This window comes from Pan paniscus, chromosome 18 (assembly GCF_029289425.2).
Source record: "Pan paniscus chromosome 18, NHGRI_mPanPan1-v2.0_pri, whole genome shotgun sequence".
Taxonomy (NCBI): Eukaryota; Metazoa; Chordata; class Mammalia; order Primates; family Hominidae; genus Pan; species Pan paniscus.
The window spans coordinates 94,828,823-94,849,375 of NC_073267.2; the positions used below are offsets into that span (position 1 = coordinate 94,828,823).

At 56.2% G+C, this 20,553-nt stretch overlaps 1 protein-coding gene across 10 annotated transcripts in view; it reads left to right on the forward strand.

The window, feature by feature from the left end:
- KIAA0513 (KIAA0513 ortholog) overlaps positions 1-17,530 on the forward strand; it is a 66,250-nt gene extending 48,720 nt beyond the window's left edge. For 6 of the 10 annotated variants that reach the window (XM_008974334.6, XM_008974336.4, XM_008974337.4 and 3 more), the window contains 8 exons: positions 907-1,114; positions 1,895-1,935; positions 2,405-2,483; positions 4,788-4,865; positions 6,035-6,064; positions 10,105-10,185; positions 10,544-10,638; positions 11,574-17,530. In XM_008974334.6, coding sequence (XP_008972582.1) covers positions 907-1,114; positions 1,895-1,935; positions 2,405-2,483; positions 4,788-4,865; positions 6,035-6,064; positions 10,105-10,185; positions 10,544-10,638; positions 11,574-11,623 — 662 coding nt within the window. In that variant the 3' untranslated portion in view covers positions 11,624-17,530. The remainder of the gene's footprint in view (positions 1-906; positions 1,115-1,894; positions 1,936-2,404; positions 2,484-4,787; positions 4,866-6,034; positions 6,065-10,104; positions 10,186-10,543; positions 10,639-11,573) is intronic. The other 4 variants (XM_034940848.3, XM_055100530.2, XM_063597801.1 and 1 more) reach the window with 1 other exon arrangement.
- The last annotated feature ends 3,023 nt before the right edge of the window (positions 17,531-20,553 follow it).

A 20,553-nucleotide genomic window follows, 5' to 3' on the forward strand; every position in this document is an offset into this window, starting at 1 on the left:
ACCATCGGTGGGAGGTTGCTGGAAGCCTCCTCGTGGACTGGAGCTGGGTCAGGGAGGTGCTAGGCCCTGGTCCCCCATGCTGTCCTCTCTCGGGACCCGCGTGCTCACTCTTGGGGTGTATGTATCCCCTCCCCCTCCCACAGCCATCCTCTCTGCACCCCTCAGTTCAGTTGGTCCAACTGCCATGGCTGGTGTCCCAGCCACACCAGTGGGCAGGCCCTTCCTGCCAGGCCACTTTGGGTGGGGTAGGAACCCCCCAGTACAACCCGTGGCTCCTCCTTTTTGAAGAACGGATAGACACATAATGAATAGACGCTGCTTCCTGAGACAGGGCCACCCACAGCAGCTTCAGCTAGCGAGGACACCCCACTGGGGCCTGCAGAGGACCTTTGACCTATAGTGGGCTCTGAGGCCCGTGGGGGTGCCTCATCCTGTGGGGGCGCCAGGGCCTCATGTCCGTCCATTGGCTAAGGGAGTTTGGGTGCTGCCCAGACTCCTTCTCCAGGCCCCCCCCCAACCCGCTGTCTCCACACTCCCATTCCAGGGGCCTGGTGCCCAGCTGGCTTCTGCCTCCCTGGCACTGGCATGGTCGGGCCTCTGCCCTCGCCCGCCTGCAGACCCTGCCACTTGGACCTGGCTCCTCCTGCCTGCATCTACTTTGCTCCCTCCCTGCTCCTAGTGGCTTCTCAGAGCACAGCAGGTGCTGGGGGCGCCCACGGGGAGCAGGGCCCCCACTTCCTCATCCTGAGCCGGCTGAGCCTGCACCACCCCCTGTCCTGGGATGAGGAGGGAGGCTCCCGTATCCTCACTGCACAGGACCCCTGCGGGGCTCCCTCTGGGCCTCTGCAGTTAGCAGGCGCATACCCCGGCCTCACTGGCCTCGTCTTGTTCCCTCTCTCATCCAAGGAAAACCACAGCTGCTGCCCCCGGAGTCCCGGGAGAAGCCCGCGGGCAGCATCGACTCCTACCTGAAATCCGCAAACAGCTGGCTGGCCGAAAAGAAGGACATCGCCGAGCGGCTGCTGAAGAACACCTCGGCCAGGACTGAGAATGTCAAGGGCTTCTTCGGGGGGCTGGAGACCAAGCTGAAGGGGCCCCTGGCCAGGAGGAACGAGTACGTGTGGCCTTGGGGTCCCTCCCACCTGCAGGGGACTGGGGAGAGGCTGGTGTGGAGCTCGGGTGGGGGCAGCAGGGAGGGTGCGGGTGAGGCCCAGAGACTGTCAGGAACACTGCGCTGCCCAGCCGCTTCTGCCCCCATGGCTTGCTATGGTCTGCAAAGCCAAGCCCCCCACCGACATGCAGGGATGTCCCTGGGGGCCACACTCCCTGGGACTGATGAGGAGCCCAAGGGATTGTCAGATGGCAGAGGGAACTGCAGCCCTCCCTTCTGTCTCCTCTGTCCCCTCCATCCCCTGGCTGGACCAACAGTGAGTGCTTGTGGAACACCGTCTTGAGTCGCAGGAGAAAGAACACTGTCCCCAGGAGAGCAGGGCTCTGACAGACACTCGAGGAATGCTGTGGGGACGGGCACATCAGAAGTAGACGCGTAGAAGCTCTGACTTCCACAAGGAAGAGGGATGCGGCAGCCAGAGGGAGCCCCCGGGGTCCCCTGTTCCCACTCATGGCTGGGCCACAGCCGGGTGCCTTGGCCTCCTCCTCTACCCCATTCAGCTTTGGATTCAGAGAAAATGACATAAAGAAACCTCAATGCCACATTTCCTGAATTCTGAAACACTGGCAGTTGACAAATAGAGCCTCGATTTCATAAAAGGCTTTTCAGAGCAAGCCGCATTAAATGTACCCAGTCCCACCTTAGAAGTGTAGAACAGCGTCTTTGAGTTGAGAAAGTGTGGTGTGAGTCACGTTTGTCATCATGGTGCCTTCTCTCCCTCAGGGAAGACGAGAACAAACCCCAGGAGAAGCGGCCCAGGGCTGGTGAGTCTGCCCAGGCAGCAGCAGGAGACGCCCAGCCCACAGCCCCTCAGCCAGCACACAAGCAGGTGCACGGCCTCTGGGGCTTTCCTGCCTCCACGGAGCATGGGAACCTTGCCCTGGGTGATGCCCCAGTTGCCTCCCAGCTCCCGTGGTTGTATTTTCTCACTGAGTTTTTGTGGAAGAGCCAGTTTTCTCAGGAGGAACTAAATTCCTTATCCCAGGAAAGCTAAGGGTTACCGCGAGGGGCTGTGGCCATGCTACGGAACCATCCCTCAGAAGAAGTCCTTATTGCCGGGTGGGAATAGCACCGTTACTGGCTATGGCTAGCAGAAAAGCCATGGTGGGGTTTGCACCACGTGTTTCTGTGACATTTGGGGAGAAACTGGCTGCTGGGAGGCTGTCACCCGGGGTTTGCCAACAGTGGGTGCGCAACCAGAGCTGCTTTCAGCCTTTCTCTCTCCTCCCGCAGTGACCGTGTACAGCCCCGAGGACGAAAAGAAGGGGGAGAAGATCTACCTGTACACGCACCTGAAGCAACAGCCCATCTGGTAAGGCCGAGCCCGTGGCTTCCCGTCACCCTCTTACTGATGGGGACAGCAGTCACTCCCCGGGATCACTTCCAGCTGCCTTTGTCCCCATCAGAATGGCAGAATTCTCACACCCACCAGGGGGGCAGAATAAAAAGATGAACACTCACAGGCGTTGGTGAGGATGTGGAGAAACTGGAGATCTCCTGTATGGCTAGGAGCAATGTAAATGGAGCAGCCGCTGAGAAACAGTCTGGCAGTTCCTTTAAAGGTGAAACACAGAGTCACCCTGTGACCCAGCAGCTCCACTCCTAGGAGTCGCCCAAGAGAAAAACATGTCCTCACAAAACCTTGTACACAAATGTCTGTAGCAACGTCGTTTATTATGGCCCCGAGGTGGAAACCACCTTCATGGCTGTCCAGTGATGAATGGGTAAACAAAATGTGGTCCATCCGTTGCATGGACTATTAGCCAGCCATGAAAAGCAATGGCATGCTACTCCACGCTGCAGCGGGGATAGACCTGGGAAACATCGTGAAACTCAGTGGAAGAAGCCAGACACAGAAGCCCAAGTATTGTATCATCCCTGTGAAATGTCCAGAACTGCAGATTCCTAGAGACACAGCAGATGACTGATTGCCCGGGCAGAGGGTGGGGAATGGGGAGCGGGGCGTGACTGCTGATGGGGATGGGGCTTCTTTGTGGGGTGAGAGAATGTTCTGGAAATGGTGGTGGCTGCACAACTCTGTGAATACACTAAAAATCACTGAATTGTATGTTTTAGAGGGTGAATTTCATGGCATGTGAATTATATCCTAATTAAGCTCTTACTTATATATACGTGAATGGAGGTCATGGTTGAAGTGTGAGACCAGTGTTGCAGGGGAAATCTCGGCCACCCTGGCATATGGCCCGGCTCCGCAGATGATGGTCGTGCTGCGTTAATCTCTCTGAAGCCTCTCCTCGACATATTTTAGAGTGCTTTGCTAGCACCTGGAATCAGTGTCAGACAGGCCCACCCTCCCCTGAAGATCACAGTTGTCTGTGGTGCATTTTGCCTGTTAACCAAGCAAGGGTTACTTGAGGAGCTTGGCCAGGGAGTGCTGCCGGGACCCAGAGGGCAGAGGGCAGGGCTGGAGCTGTCAGGAAGGCCCTTGAGGAGGCTGGACCTGGTTCCCATGGAAGCAGAGGATGGGGAGAAGCTGGCCCGCTTTGTCCCGCCGTCTGGTGATTCAGCTCAGCTCCTCTGTCCTTGACTTGGCTGCTGTCTTTTCATTGTCACTTGGCAAACTTTTCTGTGAAGGGCCAGATAATAAATATGTTAGACTTTGCGGGCCAGATGGTCTCTGCTGCAGCCACACCACTATGCTGTTGTAGCGTGAACACCACCAGAGACGTTGTATAAATGGATGAGCGTGGCTTGTTCCAATAAAACTTTATTTACAGAAACAAGCCACTGGCCCGCTTCAGCCTACACACCATCGTTTGCCAACCCCTGATGTTCTTTAAGAAGAATTTTTCTGCTGGGCACAGTGGCTCATGCCTGTAATCCCAGCACTTTGGGAGGCCAAAGCGGGTAGATTACCTGTGGTCAGGAGCTCGAGACCAGCCTGGTCAACATGGCGAAACTCCCATCTCTACTAAAAATACAAAATAAGCTGGGTGTGGTGGCGCATGCCTGTAATCCCAGCTACTCAGGAGGCTGAGGCAGGAGAATGCTTGAACCTGGGAGGCAGAGGTTGCAGTGAGCCGAGATTGTGCCATTGAACTCCAGCCTGGGCAACAAGAGTGAAACTCCATCTCAAAAAAATAAATAAATAAATAAAATAAGAATGTTTTTTTCCTTGAGTATCCCTATGAACGTTAGTTCGCTCAGCACACGAGGAGTCCCTGCCTGGTTGCCATTTATGTTACTAGACCCTGATATAGAAAAGCACATCTTCCCAGCCCTCTGCTTCCTCTTGGGAGTCCCAACGGGAAAGGCAGAAGAAGAAAACGACCCACCTCCGTGTCCTACAGATGGTGGTTTCAACTTTGCCCGCCGGTGCCCTCCTGCCTGCAGCGCAGCCCGGGTTATCATAGCTTTCCCTCCCACTTGCGCCATCTCTCCTAAGAGATACGCAGCCACTGGGAGCCCCAGGGAAACAGCTGTAATTAGATCAAGCCATATGCTCAGTTTTTCCTTCTCAGCCCTACCTCTCTGAGACTTCTTAGAAGCTCAGACAGATGTGAGACACTGCCCTTGTTTATCCCTCAAGGGGCCCACAACCCGTGTCCTCCCCGCCTCCCCTTGGAGAGAGTGTGATTGGGGCTCTGTCTTGCAGGCACACTCTGAGGTTCTGGAATGCAGCCTTTTTTGACGCTGTCCATTGTGAGAGGACAAAGCGATCTCCCACTACCAGGTAGGAGCAAAGTGTGGCCCCATTTGGCCTCAGGAAAAAGGACCAGGGAGTGGCTTTATTTCCCGGTTTCGGAAGAGGAGAGCAGAAGAGCAGCTGAGTGGACGTGTCTGTTTTTTCTTCACCCCCTCGTGGCCCTGGTGCCCCGCCTTTGCCTGAGGGGTCACAGCTTCATGGGTGGGGGTGCTCAGCTTGCATGAGCGCTTTCTGTCCTGGGGCTCTGGCATGACTTGGCCTGACCCTCCTAAAAATGCAAACTCCCACTAAGACCATCAGGACCCCCGCTGCTGGGCCCACCCTGCTGTTTGCTGGACAAAATCAGCATCCTGAGGATGAGCGCTTGGAGCAGGGTCCTGGGAGGAAGGGCTGGCCACCATCCCCGAGACTGCCCTCGAGAGCTGGCGCCTGGGGAATGCAGTTGCCGCTCACAACTCACCTCTTGGGTCTGCAGCCTGAGCAGACCTTCCCAGCTTCACCGAGGGCCACCTTGCACGTGGCAGAGGGCAGGGGCTGGCACCCACCCCATGGGGGCCGATGCCATAGCAAGCAAAGCTGCCGTCCACCATGTGCAGCGACATGACGGCGAGGGACGGCAGCCCCTGGGGGAGCCCCTTCCAGTCATGTGACTGAAGTCTGAGCCTCTCGGGGCCCTGGTCTCCTCATTAATAAAGCACATCCCTCCCCCTGTAACACTGGGGAGACCCTCTATCCTTCACTCTTGTCAGGAGAGTGGGCAGATGGCTGCTGTTGGGGGGAAGACTCAAGTCTACCAGCACTTGCCGTGTCTCAAGTGAAATTCTTTCTTCTGGAGGCAGCTAAAACCCTCTGGGGGCGGGAGGCCCGGAGCATTGTGCCATGGCCGCATTTCCTGGGGAGGCAGAGGGGCTCGTGGAGAGGGAAAGACGATGAGACTGCCCGAGGAGCCTTGAGAGACCCCGCTGTGCCAGGAGACCAGAACAGGGACATGCTCAGATGCCCCTAGGCAGAGGGGCGTTGCCTCTTTAGTTCTCAGACTGCTAGGAAGTGAATTTATTTCGAATATCCTGTCTTTCTCTGTCCCGCTCCGTTTCTGCCTGTAATAACCCTCCTCTGCTTGTTCTCTTTTTACCATCCACATATCTTGCATGACTTTGACATGTTCCTTTGTTTACCTGTTTCTGCTGCCGCTCCAGAGGGGATGCTGGAGAGGAGGAGGAGAAGAGGTGTGTGTGTCCACGTGACTTTGTTCCATTTTACAGTGCGGGCTCCTGCGAAGGCCACTGCAGGGTGGGGGCTGTGTACTGTGCTGAGCTGTTGCAGCAGGCACAGCCCAGACACAGGTGCAGCCTGGTGGCCGGCGGGGAGGGCGGCCCTGGGGAGGTGAGGCCAGCGCTAGGGCAGGCTGGCGATGCGTCCCGGAACTGGGCAGGTGGGAGCCTGCCAAGGCCGGAGCACTCCGAAATAGTCAGAAAGCCAATGTGACACCTTGAGACACCCTGGCGACAGCATGAGCTCGAGAGGCAAAGGCGGTGACGCCGGGGAAAGCGGGCTCCAGTTCTGAGCCAGCCGTGCTCTCCACCAGCCACTCCGGCCCCTTCTGAGCAGACCTGAAAGCCTCACCCTTGGCCTTACTGTTCACACTGGAGAAGTGGGTCCCGGCTCATCTGGGAAGCCACGGGTGGGGTGCAGAGCCTGTCGTGTTTGCAACACCACCCACTCTCGGGTCTGCTGGGGCCGCCAGTTTGAGGGAGGCACGGAAGAAGGACACACTCCCACTTTCCCAGCCACTCAGGGATAGGGGTGCGAGGGGCCCCCGAGGAAATCCGAGAGTGGGGCTGTTTCCTGCCAGCCCACAGAAGGGTCTGACTCTCTCTGTTCCCCTTTCTGTGGGCTAGAATCCTCTGTGATGTATTTTTAGAGTCGCTGATCTGCCTCTTCAAATACAGTCCCTGAGACGATGGCTCTTTTGTTGGAGGATTCATGAAGTTGCCTCCTCTAATCAGTGATATGTCTGTAGTGTTTATTGTCGTGAGCAATCGCGTTTCTTATGCAGACTTACGGCTTTCAAAGGAGGACTTAGGTCTAACGAACACCTCCTTTCATGAACAAAGCCCCTAGGTTTTCACTGACTCTCTGGGTGACTGTGTGATTAACCAGCCTTCCAGGAACGAGTCAGCCCCACAGCTGTGGCCCAAGGAGGGCTGGGAGCATCCCAGCATCCTCTGAGAGCTGGTTGGTACTGCTGGGGAGGGGTGGTCTGTCCTGAGCTCAGCTGAGGGGACAGCTGGCCTCTTGGGCCTTCTCACCGAGGCAGATTCGCTTTGACCACCCATAGCTCTGCACCAGCTCCTCATCTCTGACCGGCCCCTGAGTCTTCCCCAGAAGAAGGCTGAATATTGCTTTGAGATTGAGGCAGGTGGAAGGGGGCGAGGTTGGCTCCAAGTCCCCAGGCAACCTCATGCTTCCAACATGCCATCTCTTTTTTGGTAACTTCTGCTGACAGCAAGATGCCATTATCATCCTCTCTGTGTACAGAGGCAGACGATTCTCCATTTCAGAAGGTTTCCCTCTCAGCAGGCTGTTGGTCCCGTCCAGATTCCCACTGTAGCGGTGTAGATGCATGTTCAGCTCGCTGCCCAGTGTCAGAGCTTGACCAGTACTGGAAATTGAACTCTTTTAATTTTTTTTTTTTTTTTTTTGAGATGGAGTCTCGCTCTGTTGCCCAGGCTGGAGTGCAGTGGCACAATCTCAGCTCACTGCAACCTCCATCTCCTGGGTTCAAGCGATTCTCCTGCCTCAGCCTCCCGAGTAGTTAGGATTACAGGTGCCCGCCACCATGCCCAGCTAATTTTTCTTTTCTTTTCTTTTTCTTTTTTTTTTTTTTTGAGACAGACTTTTGCTCTTGTTGCCCAGGCTGGAGTGCAGTGGTGCGATCTCGGCTCACTGTAACGTCTGCCTCCCGGGTTCAAGCGGTTCTCCTGCCTCAGCCTCCCGAGTAGCTGGGATTACAGGTGCCCGCCACCACACATGGCTAATTTTTCTTTTCGTTCTCTCTTTTTTTTTTTTTTGAGATGGAGTTTCGCTCTTGTTGCTCAGGCTGGAGTGCAATGGTGCGATCTCGGCTCACTGCAACCTCTGCCTCCTGGGTTCAAGCGATTCTCCTGCCTCAGCCTCCCGAGTAGCTGGGATTAGAGGCACCCACCACCATGCCCGGCTAATTTCGTATTTTTAGTACAGACAGGGTTTCACCATGTTGGTCAGGCTGGTCTCAAACTCCTGACCTCAGGTGGTCCACCTGTCTCAGCCTCCTGAAGTGCTGGGATTATAGGCATGAGCCACCGCGCCCAGCCTAATTTTTGTATTTTTAGTAGAGACAGGGTTGCCATGTTGGCCAGGCTGGTCTTGAACTCCTGAACTCAGGTAATCTGACCGCCTCGGCCTCCCAGAGTACTGGGATGACAGGCATGAGCCACCGCACCCGGCCTGAACTCAGTTGTAAGAAGTGATTTTATCGTGGGCATTACCTGATCTGCTACTGCCAGTGACCGTTTACCTCTTTCTTGAGACGTCAGGTTAAATGTCCCAGCTTTCGTCCTCACCATGGCAAGAAGAATCGCCTCCTCATCTGGCTCAGGAAGAGGAGGGGTCAGGGCTGCTGTGCTGTACAACTCCAAGGGAGACGTTCCCGTGTGGTCTGGGTTGTGCAGGGCGCAACCTGCACAGCTGTGCACAGCAGGCCTGCAGGGGGCGCGGGGGTTTATGTGTCTGGACAACCCTCAGGGTGGCTGTTTCGGGGAAAGACAGTAGGAAGGAAATGGGATGGGACTCTGCAGAGTACCTGGAAGTATATTCTGGTGTCTTCGTGGGCATCCTGCCATCGGCACGAGGAGGCTGGGAGTGACCTTTGTCAGTCACCCCCATCATGCCCCTGATGTCCTGTGACCCCTGCTAAGCTGCAGCAGTGCCAGTGACCTCTCGTGGGCCAGGGGGTGGCGAGGAGCCAGGAGTTCATGTTCCTTTGTTTTGTTTCTCTTCCTCTGGCTTCTCCATGATCCCAACCTCTCACCCTCTCATACATCCTTCTCCCCTTTCTTTGATCTTCCTCTCAACCTTATTTTAGTCAGACTCATCCATCCAGTTTTCTTTTTAGGGGGAAAGGGGCTCAAATTAGTGTCTCCACATTCGCAGCTGCTTCTGCAGGTAGCTTCTCAGATGGACGTGGTGTCCAGGGAGTTGTGTAAGGGTCGGGGAGGCCCCAGGCCCTGGAGGGAGGGGAAGGAGCCAGCAACACAGAAAAGCTCTGTGGCACTGAGGGGTGGGGAGCCCCCTTGTTCTGCCCTGGACAGGTGAGGGATTAACAGCACTCCCCTCTAAAGCACGCAGCAGGTGAACGCTCAGAACACCCTCCCACTTCAGGCCTTGTGTGGAGAACACATCAGGGTCCCCGCCGGCTCCTGAAGCTTGTGCAAACCTCGGCCGATGCCATCTTACTGGGTTTTCAGCACTTTGTTCTCACGCCTGGGTGCTGTCTTCACCATGGTCCATAGCATTCACCGGGTCACAGTCAAAGAGGCTGGCGGGGAGCGTGGGGGCCTGATCTGTGTTATTTAGGGAGGGGACTAGAGAGAGCATTGAGGGCCTCGAGAAAGCCAACATGGAGAAACCGCAGCTGAGCAGGGCACAGCCCTCTGCAGACAGGGGACAGTGTGGCCCTCAGCGCCCTCGGCCTCTGTGGAAGCTGCCATCCGCAGCTGGCCCCAGGACGACGCACCTCGCTTGGCCCATCATGCTGGTCAGGAGACACAGGTGTGAGTCTGAAAACGTTCCCTGGGCCACCTAGGCCCGCTGTCCTGGGACGCTGGGCAGGTCCCCTCCCTCTCTGGAGGTTTCTCCCCCGAGGACCGGCCCAGACCCCACTCTCCAACCGTAGTGAGGCTCTGGGGCCAGCCTCGCTGCCTGTAGAGTGCCTGGATAGCCGCGTGGTGCTCCGCGCCTTCAGGGCCATAAAGAGCACTTTCATTTCCACGTCTCTTTATCTTATGAAGAGTGAGATGAATGTTGGGGACCCCAAGCGCGGTGTGAGGATCCCGGCAGGCCTTGTGGAAGGCCCAGCACACGGCTCTCCAGTGGAAGGCACCCCCTTCTGTGCCCGGTGGGGGCCGTACATGGGTGCCGCCAGCACCTGCGGGTCAGAACAGGGCGAGGAGCTGGGGCAAGGACAGCACCATCTGAGCCCCGCTTCTGTCACCTCCTGTGCTTGCAGGGAGAAGTGGTGCCACATGACCCAGGAGGAGCGCGACGACAGCCTCCGGTTCAACGAGAACATCACCTTCGGGCAGCTGGGGTAAGGGCCAGAGTGGGAAAGCGGGAGGGGAGAGAAGGGGAGAGAAGGGGAGGGCCCACCCTGTGAGCTGTCACACCTGGTGTCACACCCTGGGGTGTGATGTCAGCCTGCTCTGAGGCATGGGGTTCATCACACTTGGCCTCCATGCCAGCTCATAATTAATCCGCCTCCTACACGACCCCTGGTGGCCGCGGTGCCACAGTGAGAGTTGCTGGTGGCTAATTAGGCAGCAGTGCGTTTTAGTTTCTGCTGACAATTCCAGGCAGGCCGTGGTGGGTGTCCCAGAGACGAGGGCCCAGCTCCCCGGCCCTTTCCCCTGGGAGGCCGGCGGGTGACGCTCTTGGGGTTTCTCCTGCAGCACATTCACGCACAACATGCTGGCCTTTGGACTGAACAAGAAGCTGTGCAATGACTTCCTGAAGAAGCAGGCTGTGATTGGCAACCTGGATGAAGGTGCGTCTGCGGGAGGCTGCTGGCAGGAGGCGGGCAGGGCTGGGGTCAGGAGCCAGTGCTGTGCCCGCTGGCGCTTCTGCACTGCCAGAAGGCATGTCGTGTTGCAGTCGGAAACGTGGTGCTGAGCTCTCGGCAGACGGCCCCTCCTTTCTCCCCAGTCTGTGTAGACAGACGCACAGGACACCTCTCGTTCCATTTGGAATCCATTTCTGCTAGATGGGATTGCGGGCGTTAGGGCCACAGCCTGGGTGTTCACAGTCAGGGCAGAGGAAGAAGGGGGACGCAGCACTTGGACTCAGCTTGCACGGAGCCAAACTCTGGCCCCAAGTTGTGTGCCCCCCCCCCCCGCCATCTGCCACAGGCGTTGGTTCCTCTTCGTCGAAAAGGACTTACACTTAGGCGTGGGTACGGATTGACCCATATTCTTTAGAAAATCCCATTCTCCACCTAATTCAAGGGATCTGTGGTGGAGTGGCCTCAGGAGGCATGAGAGTGCCAGTGGCTGCTGGACGATCTCAGAATGTTGCTAGCAGCCCCACCTCACTAGCAAAGGGCAAGGGGGATGCTGCCACCTCTCCCGGTCCCCAGGGTGGCTGGACTGACTGCCCCTTGCCTTTCACAGGCTGTAGGGGCTGAGCCCCATGACACCATTTTCATAAGAAGGTGCGTTTCCCAGTTTTGAGGGCTGCTTCCAGCCACCTGCTTGCCCCACAGGCGGCGTGCTGGCCAAGAGGCTGTGTGTGCAACGCGCCCTCGTGGCACAGCCCTGCCCTGAAGCACGCAAGCAGTGTGGCCTGCAGAAGGCAGTGTGGTTCAGGAGCTGCAGCCCTGCTCCCAGGGAGGCCCGATTCGTCCCTGTCCGAGTGACAAGAGCAGGATATACCTGTCCCTGTCACTATCTTTCATCTGAGAAATAACATCACTTTCTCTTCCAGAACAATACAAGCTGCTTAGTGACCACATTGAGCAAATGGCCACTGAGTAGGCCCCAGAGGTCGCACTCCGCAGGAGGACTGAGGCCATGTGCCATTCTCCCGGGCCCAGCGCCCGGCCGTCACCCCACCCGATGACCTGCATGAAGCCAGCAGCACCCAGAGCCACTCCTGCTGCCCTAGAACTAGCGGTTAGAAGAATCCGCTGCTCCTCCCTCATCTCCTCTGCCTGTGTCTGCGACCCCCATCCATGTGCCAAAGTGTCCCTTGGGTCACACAGCTAAAGCCGAGGTGACCAGTTGTACCCCGAGTGCCAGGCTTGTGAGATGAGACCAAGAGGGAGGAGGGGAAGGACTCCATGGGCCATCGTGGGCCAAGGGCTGGCGAGGGTGGGGGCGGGTAAGGGATGCAGGCAGGACAGCCATGAGGTGGGGCTGCAGCCGGCACACCCAGTGGTGGAGGGCCGGCACTGCCACTTACGGTGGGTGGCCGTGGGCCACGTTCCCTGCAATGGGTGCACACGCGGCTCCCATCCAGCCCTCTCAGCGTGGGGCTGTGGCCGGTCCTCACTATTCCCCAGTCTCCCTCTGTGGGGCAGGAACGGGAAGTGACAGGAACCTTGAGGAGGAAACGCCTGTTTTAGGGAGAGAGTGGGTGCGGTGTAGAGGATGCTCTTGGCCGGCTGGAGCAAGACCTGGCTCCCACCAGAGGGACGTGTGTGTGCCTGCAGACGGCCCGGGATCTGTGTGTCTCCGCCAGTCACAGCAGTGCCGAGGTGTCCGCGGCAGACCACACAGACCGTCTGAAATGCGCCCGCCTGGCGGACAGCTCCCTTCTGAAGCAGAGAAGCCTCCATGGTCACGAAGCAGCGTTGTGCTGTGTGTCCCTCGCAAGAAGCACAGGAAAGAGAAGTTTCTTTAGTAGCCACTAGACAACCACCCTTTCTGAAAGCAAACAGTGCTGCTCTTTATTCCAGACAAGGCAGGAAAGTCTGAGTTGAGAGTGACAGCGGCTGGAGAGAAGCAGATCTGTGCAACATGCAGGGCAAGCCAGTGGCGTGGCCTCTGCCTCTAAGCACTGAGCATTGGGCCCCTTCCCCACCAGACCTTTGTAGCTCCTCCAGCCTCTGCAGAGACTCCATTCACCTCGCACCTACTGCCTGGGAACCACGGCCCTTCTCTTCTGTGGGTCTGTACCAGGTACTCCAGGCCAGCCCGTGGGCCCGGGGCCCGACCCCAACACCTGCATGCTGGGTCCAGAGCCTTCTGTTTCACCATGCGTGGACACTGCTAGGCCGCCTGGGGTCCCCTGCCTCCTGCCCGTCGCTGCCGTGGTCCCTGACTGCGAAACAGGCCCGCGGGGCTCTCCCTCCTCCCGCCATCCTCCCCTCCCACCCTTCCTGGCTACCTCCTCTGACATGCGGTCAGATAAGTCCCGTCCTCTTTGTGAGTACCACAAAAACGCCTGAGAGTCACTTACCCGGCCACTGCTTGGAAGGTTTCCCTCCGGGGAATGCCTCCCTGGAATGTTCCAGAGACGGAACATTCTCTAGAGACAACAATCTGTGCTGCAGATTGGTTGGATCACAGAATGTGTGTCTGGGGCATTATCTGAAACGTGGTGTCATCTGATGCATTTGGACCATATGCTGCCAGACTGCAGAACGGGGGAGCCGGGGCTCAGGGCCCCTGACTGCATGGTGCATGAGTGATCTCAGCCTAGCGATGCCGCTGGCCAGACCGTGGCCATGCTGCCAGTGTGCTCGCCATGAGCTGGGTCAGGGCTGGGGAGTTGTGCAGGCTGGGGTGACCCTTCCCCCATCATTGGTCCCCAACGGCCATGTCTCCACCGAATCCATTTAGAGAAACGTCAGAGCGAGGGGTGTGTGGACACCCCTCGCTCTGATGCCAACTGCAGATAATACACACCTCCTGCAGCGTCCAGCCCCGGCTCCAGGGCACTGCTCTCCTCCTCGCACCGGCAAAACTCAGGCCACACTTGAGGGCTGACTGTCCGGGCGCTCCCTTCAGCCGCCTCGTCATCAGCGTTCTTAGTCATGCATTATTCATGTTAGCTGAAATGCATTCAGACTTTGTTCTGCGGTGCCCACAGGACTTAACCCTGTATGTACAGGATTTTTGTATGAAAGTTTTGTTTGATTCTGAGACTCTCTTGGGAACGCTGGAGAGCTTGTGCACAGCCTCTGGAAGGAAAGGCAGCGCTGACTTCGTTGGGCTTTTTTCCAAGCACTTTAACTTCAGAAATGGTCTTGACACTTTTTTCTCCACATAGACTCTTGAAATAGCCATTTCAGGGGAGGAAAGGGTTGGGGTTTTCTTTGTTTGTTTGTTTGTTTCCCCCTGTACTACCTGTTCTTGTAGATCTAGCTCCTCAGAGTTGGAGGAAGGCTGACAGAGAAGGGTCTCCTCTGTGCTCCATCCACACAGGATGCCGGAGATACAGCCCCTTGTGCTGTGAGCAGAGCAGGCAGTGGCTCTGGAGGCTGCCTGTGGTCTCCTTCCGGCTGTGGCTGACAGTGGCTCTGGCCAGGGTTGCCTGGAGGAGGCTCAGTGTGCCTGGGACAGGGCTTACCACCTGCCACCAAGGTTTCCTCTCTTCCCCCAGGACCTGGGCAGAGCAGGCATGAGCTGGGCTGTGGTGCAGAGCAAGCAGACCCAGCCACACTGCTCAAAGGTCCCTGCGTGGGGAGGTGTCACACCAGGGGCACACCCAGGGCCACCTGGGTGTAGGAGAGCTCTGGTGGCCCCTCTGTAAACTCAGGAAGTGTCAGGTGATTCCTAGGGAGAGGTTTCCAGTCCCAGCAGGCAGAATGCCCAAAACCAGGAGCACGGAGGCCTGTCATCCATGGGGCCATTGCAGGCACTCTGCTGCCCGACCTTGAGGGCTGTGCCAATCCTAGTGAACCAAAATGCAAACAACTCACACAAGTGAAAAGCTCCCTGCTTTGAAAACAGGACCTGTTGACAGGCAGCATTGTATGTTTTTAGCCTTTGTTACAATTTTAGCAACATGGATAGATGTTTAAGAGGGGCCGTGGTAATAGACTGCATCTGCCCTGTGCATGCGCATGTTTAACCAAAGGCCAGAGAACTCAATTCTGATGTCGTAAGTTCTCTGTAAGTGAAATGGGGTAGACTGTATGATTTTCCTATTGCCAAAAGAAAGGGGGCCAAACAGCTCTGAAATTTCCAAAAAATGGCTAGAGGGAGAGTCCAGTTTCTGAGCTCTGTACCCAAATTAAAATCCTGATGTTCAGGTTAATCCAAGCAACACGCGTTGGGTTTAAAACCAGCACCGAGGCCCAGTGGGGGAATCACAGACATCACCAAGTCTCGTCTTCTTTCCTTCCTGTGAGTTGAAACCAAACAGGCCTCTCGCTCACTCCTCCGAGCCCAGTAATGCTGAGGAGTTCAGTTGTGAGGAAAGAAGGCTGGAGCTGTGAGATTCGCTTTTCCCTAGGCTGTTCGGCGTGGGTTACCTTATCACCCTGGAGCACCTGGTATTCCAGACCCCTGACACGAGGAATGCAGGTTCACACTGTAAAGAGTTTGTGAAAGGTTTCAATCTAACTGGGGTTCCTTAGCTGGAAGCCAGGGCTGGAAGCTACAGGCCTGACCTTCCTGGGTCCCACTATCTCTGTTGGCATTTTTTTTTTTTTTTTTTTTTGAGACGGAGTTTTGCTCTTGTTGCCCAGGCTGGAGTGCAGTGACACAATCTCTGCTCACTGCAACCTCCACCTCCCGGGTTCAAGCAATTCTCCTGCCTCAGCCTCCTGAGTAGCTGGGATTACAGGTGCATGCCACCATGCCCGGCTAATTTTTATATTTTTAGTAGAGATGGGGTTTCACCATGCTGGCCAGGCTGGTCTCGAACTCCTGACCTCACGTGATCCCCCCACCTCAGCCTCCCCAAGTGCTAGGATTACAGGCGTGAGGCATCACACCCACCTCTGTTGGCTTTTTAGTTAGGAAGGATCCAGCTAGGCCCGTGTGGTTAGATCAGCTTTGTTACTGAATTACCTAAAACCAGACCACAGCACAGCCAGGGAGCCCAGTAGTGTTTCCAAGAACATTGTGGAGCTTGAGAAAGAGAACTTTAAAAATTAGAGGGTCCCTTTCTGCAGAGGGTGGATGCTCACAGGGTGGCAGTGGCCCAGCCCCAGCCTCAGGGACAGGGGAGGGAGAGCCCCCTCTGGGCCCAGCAGGCAGGTATTCTGAGGCTGGTCCCTCCTCAGTTTCCGCAGCCACAAGGCGAAGCGGCCAGATTCTCACTCAAGGTCATTCTCACTCCTTTTCCTGTCCCGTTTCCAGTCCCACTGAGCCATTCACTTCTGCTGAACCATTTTTCTTAGGATGCAGCCATTTCACTCCCTTGTCCTGTAAATCGTGTATTCATGTTGATGATTCTTGGAGATAGGTTTCACTCTTTCCCAGCTGCGTCCACAGGAAAGGAGAGTCGGATGCCAGCTGCACCCCGCCTGGCTCGCATAGGCTAAGACCACAGACAGAGCAGGGCTTCCCGGAGCCACACAGGCCACGCACCCCAGGAACCCTTGCTGCCACGGGCCAGGAACAGGAATGTGTTGGTGCCTGAGACACCAAATGGAAGAAGCACATCCAGACTGTTCTCCTGCGGCCAACACTGGCCCGGAAGCTGCCCTCCATACAGGCCCTCAGGGGGCCTGCCTTCTGCGCTTCAGTCCCCCATGCATCCCTGGGCCTGGGTATCACATGCTCTCCAGGAAAGGGACGGAATCAATCATGTGACCGATGGGCTCTCAAGGATGGGTGCCGCCGTGGGAGCCCTGGCTCTGGTGCTGGCAAGGGATTGGGTTTGTGTGGGTGTCTCTAGCCTGCAGAGCGCGGTGAGTGAGAGTCCTTGGGAGCACGGCCCTGCCTGTAGCTGCGCCTGGGGATGCACGTGGCCACAGGATTTCAGTGGGACAGCGCTCCCACGGGGGCTGGGGGTGGGGGTAGGGTTTCTTAGTTACTATTGGAAAGGGAAAAATTCACCATATCCAAGGGGAGAGACGATGGGCTGGGTTTGTTTACCCCAACTTCCCTTCTACACCCCTCCTGCAGGACAGTACGATTTGGGGAGAACCCAGCTCCCCACTTTATCTGCAGACTCTGGGACCTGACAAAACAGTCAGAGCCTGAGTGCACTGCAGCCTGAAGCTCCCTTGAGCAGCGCTTTAAGGGACTTTGCACTTTAAAAAGGGGATGCCTGTCAGTAAATCCCCTGTGCATTGACTAGAACTGGGGGGCTGCGCCCGCTCCCTCCTTAATCCTAGATGATTTGCTCATGAAATAGAGGTGGGGGATGACCGCATGCACTCCGGGAGGTGCAGCCCTAAGGGCTGGACTCCAGATCTCCGTGCAAGAGACAGCTTGGCTTGGCTTTGGCTGTTGGGGAGGAGTTCCTGCCGTCCCGGTGAGCCTGGGGCTGTTGCTTAGGGTCTTCTGGGTGGACACTTGGAGAAAGATAAGGCAAACGTTCGAACACTAGGAAAAGCTAGAAATTCAGACAATACACATGGATCCCCTTAAAACATGTAAATGTGTCAGAACACGGTTGACCGGCCGCCGCCTTGAACCTGGTGGCCCCCGTTGGAACTATCAGTGGCGTCTCCCATGCGCACGCCCTCTGCTTTCTCTTTCCTAGACTTGCGGTGCTCACATCCAGACGTTACCTTGTTGGTAGCCCCCAAGTGGCGTGCAGTGACACCAGTATCTTCTCTGTTGCATTTTTGCAATCTTGTGTCCCGCTCGGTGATGTTCTACAAACTCTATTTTAAGGTTTAGAAAGTTTCAAGGGTGAAGATCTCAAAACAGTGCTAAAATCAAAGGTGTTTGCTGTGAAGAAAAACATATGTGTATATATTGCACCTTGAGTTGTCAGAAGGTAGAAACTGAAATAAACTAACTTTAAAAAAAAAAGTCTGTTTAATTTTTAACACATCCATGAGGACTTTTTACAGAATTTGCAATCTTCTCAGTGATACCCATAGCTTTTCAGAAGAAAACCATTTTCTCTAAGGCCAAATAGACATTTTTCCCATGCAGGCTGAGCACCCGGGTCTTAACAGATAGAGCAGCCACGTTGGCCATGTTGGTCCACCTGGCCACTGGGAGTCTGTATTCATGAATGAGGGACCCCCTTTCTGGACTGGGTCTTGGCCCAGGCTCCACCAGTGCCTTGAGCCCCTCCACCTGGACACCTGACCCTACCCCTCAGAGCCAAAGCCACCTTACCTCTTTGATTGGGGGTTTTGGGGTGGTCAGTGGCCCTGACCACAGCCCCTATCCGACACAAGCAGGGCGCCTGCATCAGTTCCTTCCAACTCTGTTCTACAAAAGTATTTCAAACATCTGGGGGGTTTTCCTTTTCTCTGATTGTAAGAAGTCCACAGCCACATTCTGATACTCTGGCCTAAACAGATGGGCAATGAGCCCTGGGAAGGAGCAGGACGCAGGGGCGTCCCCCAGACCCCAGGGCTGAGATGCAGGGGTCCCCTTCACGCCCGGGGAAGGAGCAGGACGCAGGGGCATCCCCCAGACCCCAGGGCTGAGATGCAGGGGTCCCCTTCATGCCCGGGGAAGGAGCAGGGCACAGGGGTGTTCCCCAGACCCCAGGGCTGAGATGCAAGGTCCCCCTCCCCCAGCTGCCTGAGTGGACGGGGACACTCTGTGCCACTCCAGGCAGAGAAGAATGGAGCAGCCTCCACGTCCCTGGCTCTCCGTCTGCCCCCTCTTAGCCACACAGGGAGGGCGGGCATGGCTGGTGGGTGCACAGCCCTGGGGCGTCGCATCTGGGCTTTTTCTCTGGTGTTGGGGGATTCCTCCCGCAGGAGGTGAGGGGTTAGACTCGGAGGCAAACTCCAGGGAGGGGAGAAACTCCTCTGAACGGCAGTGAAGACCCCTAAGAGTTTGGGCAGCTCGGGGCAGGACCTGGAAGGGCCCGGATCCAGTTCCACCTCCCGCCAGCTGACTGTATGCCCTTAGCCAGATGGTTCTTTGAGCCTCAGCTTCTTCATCTGTGGACCAGGAAGAAGAGCATCACACGCCCTAGGCCGTTCCTGTGGGAAATGCAGGCAGGCCTCTTCCTGCACAGCTGCCCTTCAGACAGGGGTAGGAAGTTCCCTATCTAGTGAAAGAAAAAGGACCCAGCTCTTCTAATTTTGATAGGAATAAATTAAAATATACTATTCGGCTGGGTGCGGTGGCTCACACCTTAATCCCAGCACTTTGGGAGGCCGAGGCGGGTGGATCATTTGAGGTCGGGAGTTGGAGACCAGCCTGGCCAACATGGTGAAACCCCGTCTCTACTAATAATACAAACATTAGCTGGGCATGGTGGTGGGCAGGTGTAGTCCCAGCTATTTGGGAGGCCGAGGCAAGAGAATCGTTTGAACCCAGGAGGCGGAGGTTGTAATGAGCCGAGATCATGCCTCTGCACTCCAGCCTGAGTGACAGAGCAAGACTCCATCTCAAAAAAAAAAGGCAGGGAGGGAGGGCATCCCTGTGGGAGGCGGCCACCCCCACCTCTGCCTCCTCAGGGCCCCAAAAGAGAATTTCTGAGTTTTCTTGCCAGTTCCCAAGTGACCAGTGGAGAAGGAGTGACAGGGAAGGCTCTGGGCCGATTGTCTCACCTGTACTCCGGGACCATTGGTCTCTTTGGTGCACTGGGGCCAAAGGGGAAGGGGAGAGACCCCCAACCCAGCTGACCTTACATGAAATTGGCACCACCAATTCTAGGACCACAGCCCTGACAAGCAAGGTCATTGTCCTTCAGAAACTATCACAGAGCTGGGACTCAGCTGAGGTTTCTGAAAACACAGACATTTACATATAAGCAAATGTGTGTGTACACACAGGTATATGCGTATAAAAGTATACAAATATACACTCTAAAGCATTAATAGATGGAATATACAGATTGTACAGAACATCTAGAAAGTTTTAGTTACTTCTGGAGTGTGTATCCTGGCCTGGGGGAGTCAAGTTATTTCTGGAGTGTGTATCCTGGCCTGGGGGAGTCAAGTTATTTCTGGAGTGTGTATCCTGGCCTGGGGGAGTCCAGGATTCCCCAAGAGGTGCCATGGAGTCAGATCTCGGGTAATGAAAGTCACTGTGGGCCGAGCGCGGTGGCTCCCGCCTGTAATCCCAGCACTTGGGGAGGCCGAGGTGGGCAGATTGCCTGCGCTCAGGAGTTTAAGAACCAGCCTGGCCAACAAGGTGAAAACCCACCTCTACTAAAAATACAAAACATTAGCCAGGCGTGGCGGCGGGTGCCTGTAGTCCCAGCTACAGGCGAGGTTGAGGCACGAGAGTCGCTTGAACCTGGGAGGCAGAAGTTTCAGTGAGCTGAGATCGCACCACTGGGTGACAGAGTGAGACTCTGTCTCAAAAAAATCACTGTGATGAAGACGCCAACCCTCCCTCGATCCTGTGAGAAAGATGTGTGTCCCTCACTTTGCTAATGAAAAAAACCAGGGCACTCCACGTGGGGAATGCGAACTCGGGGCTGTCTGGCTCTAGAGCTCAGCGGTTATCTACGAGGGCAGCATGAGGGGCCACCGGGTGGACCATTCCCAGCCAAGGTCTTCAGAATGCAGGAGGCTAGCCAGGTATGAGCCCCCCACAGCGTGAATGCCCCACCCCAGGCCCTCGAAAGGATTCCACAGCTGGAACAGGCCCCCCCCAGGATGGAAGGTTTGTGATCCTACCTAGGAAGTTGGTAGAAAGAAGCTTCTATGCTGTTCCATCTCCTCATGGAGGATTTAGCCTCATTTGGAACTTTCACTGGCTTCCATTGTCTCAAAAGAGACAAGCTGCTTTCTGGCTTTGAGCTGCTGGGACCCCCCGACCGGGGGTGGCCCGTTGGGGGTGCTGGGATCAGTGAAGCCAGCCCGTATCTGCAGGCTCCAGGTGCACTTTCTAACCCGGGACCATTGGGCAGT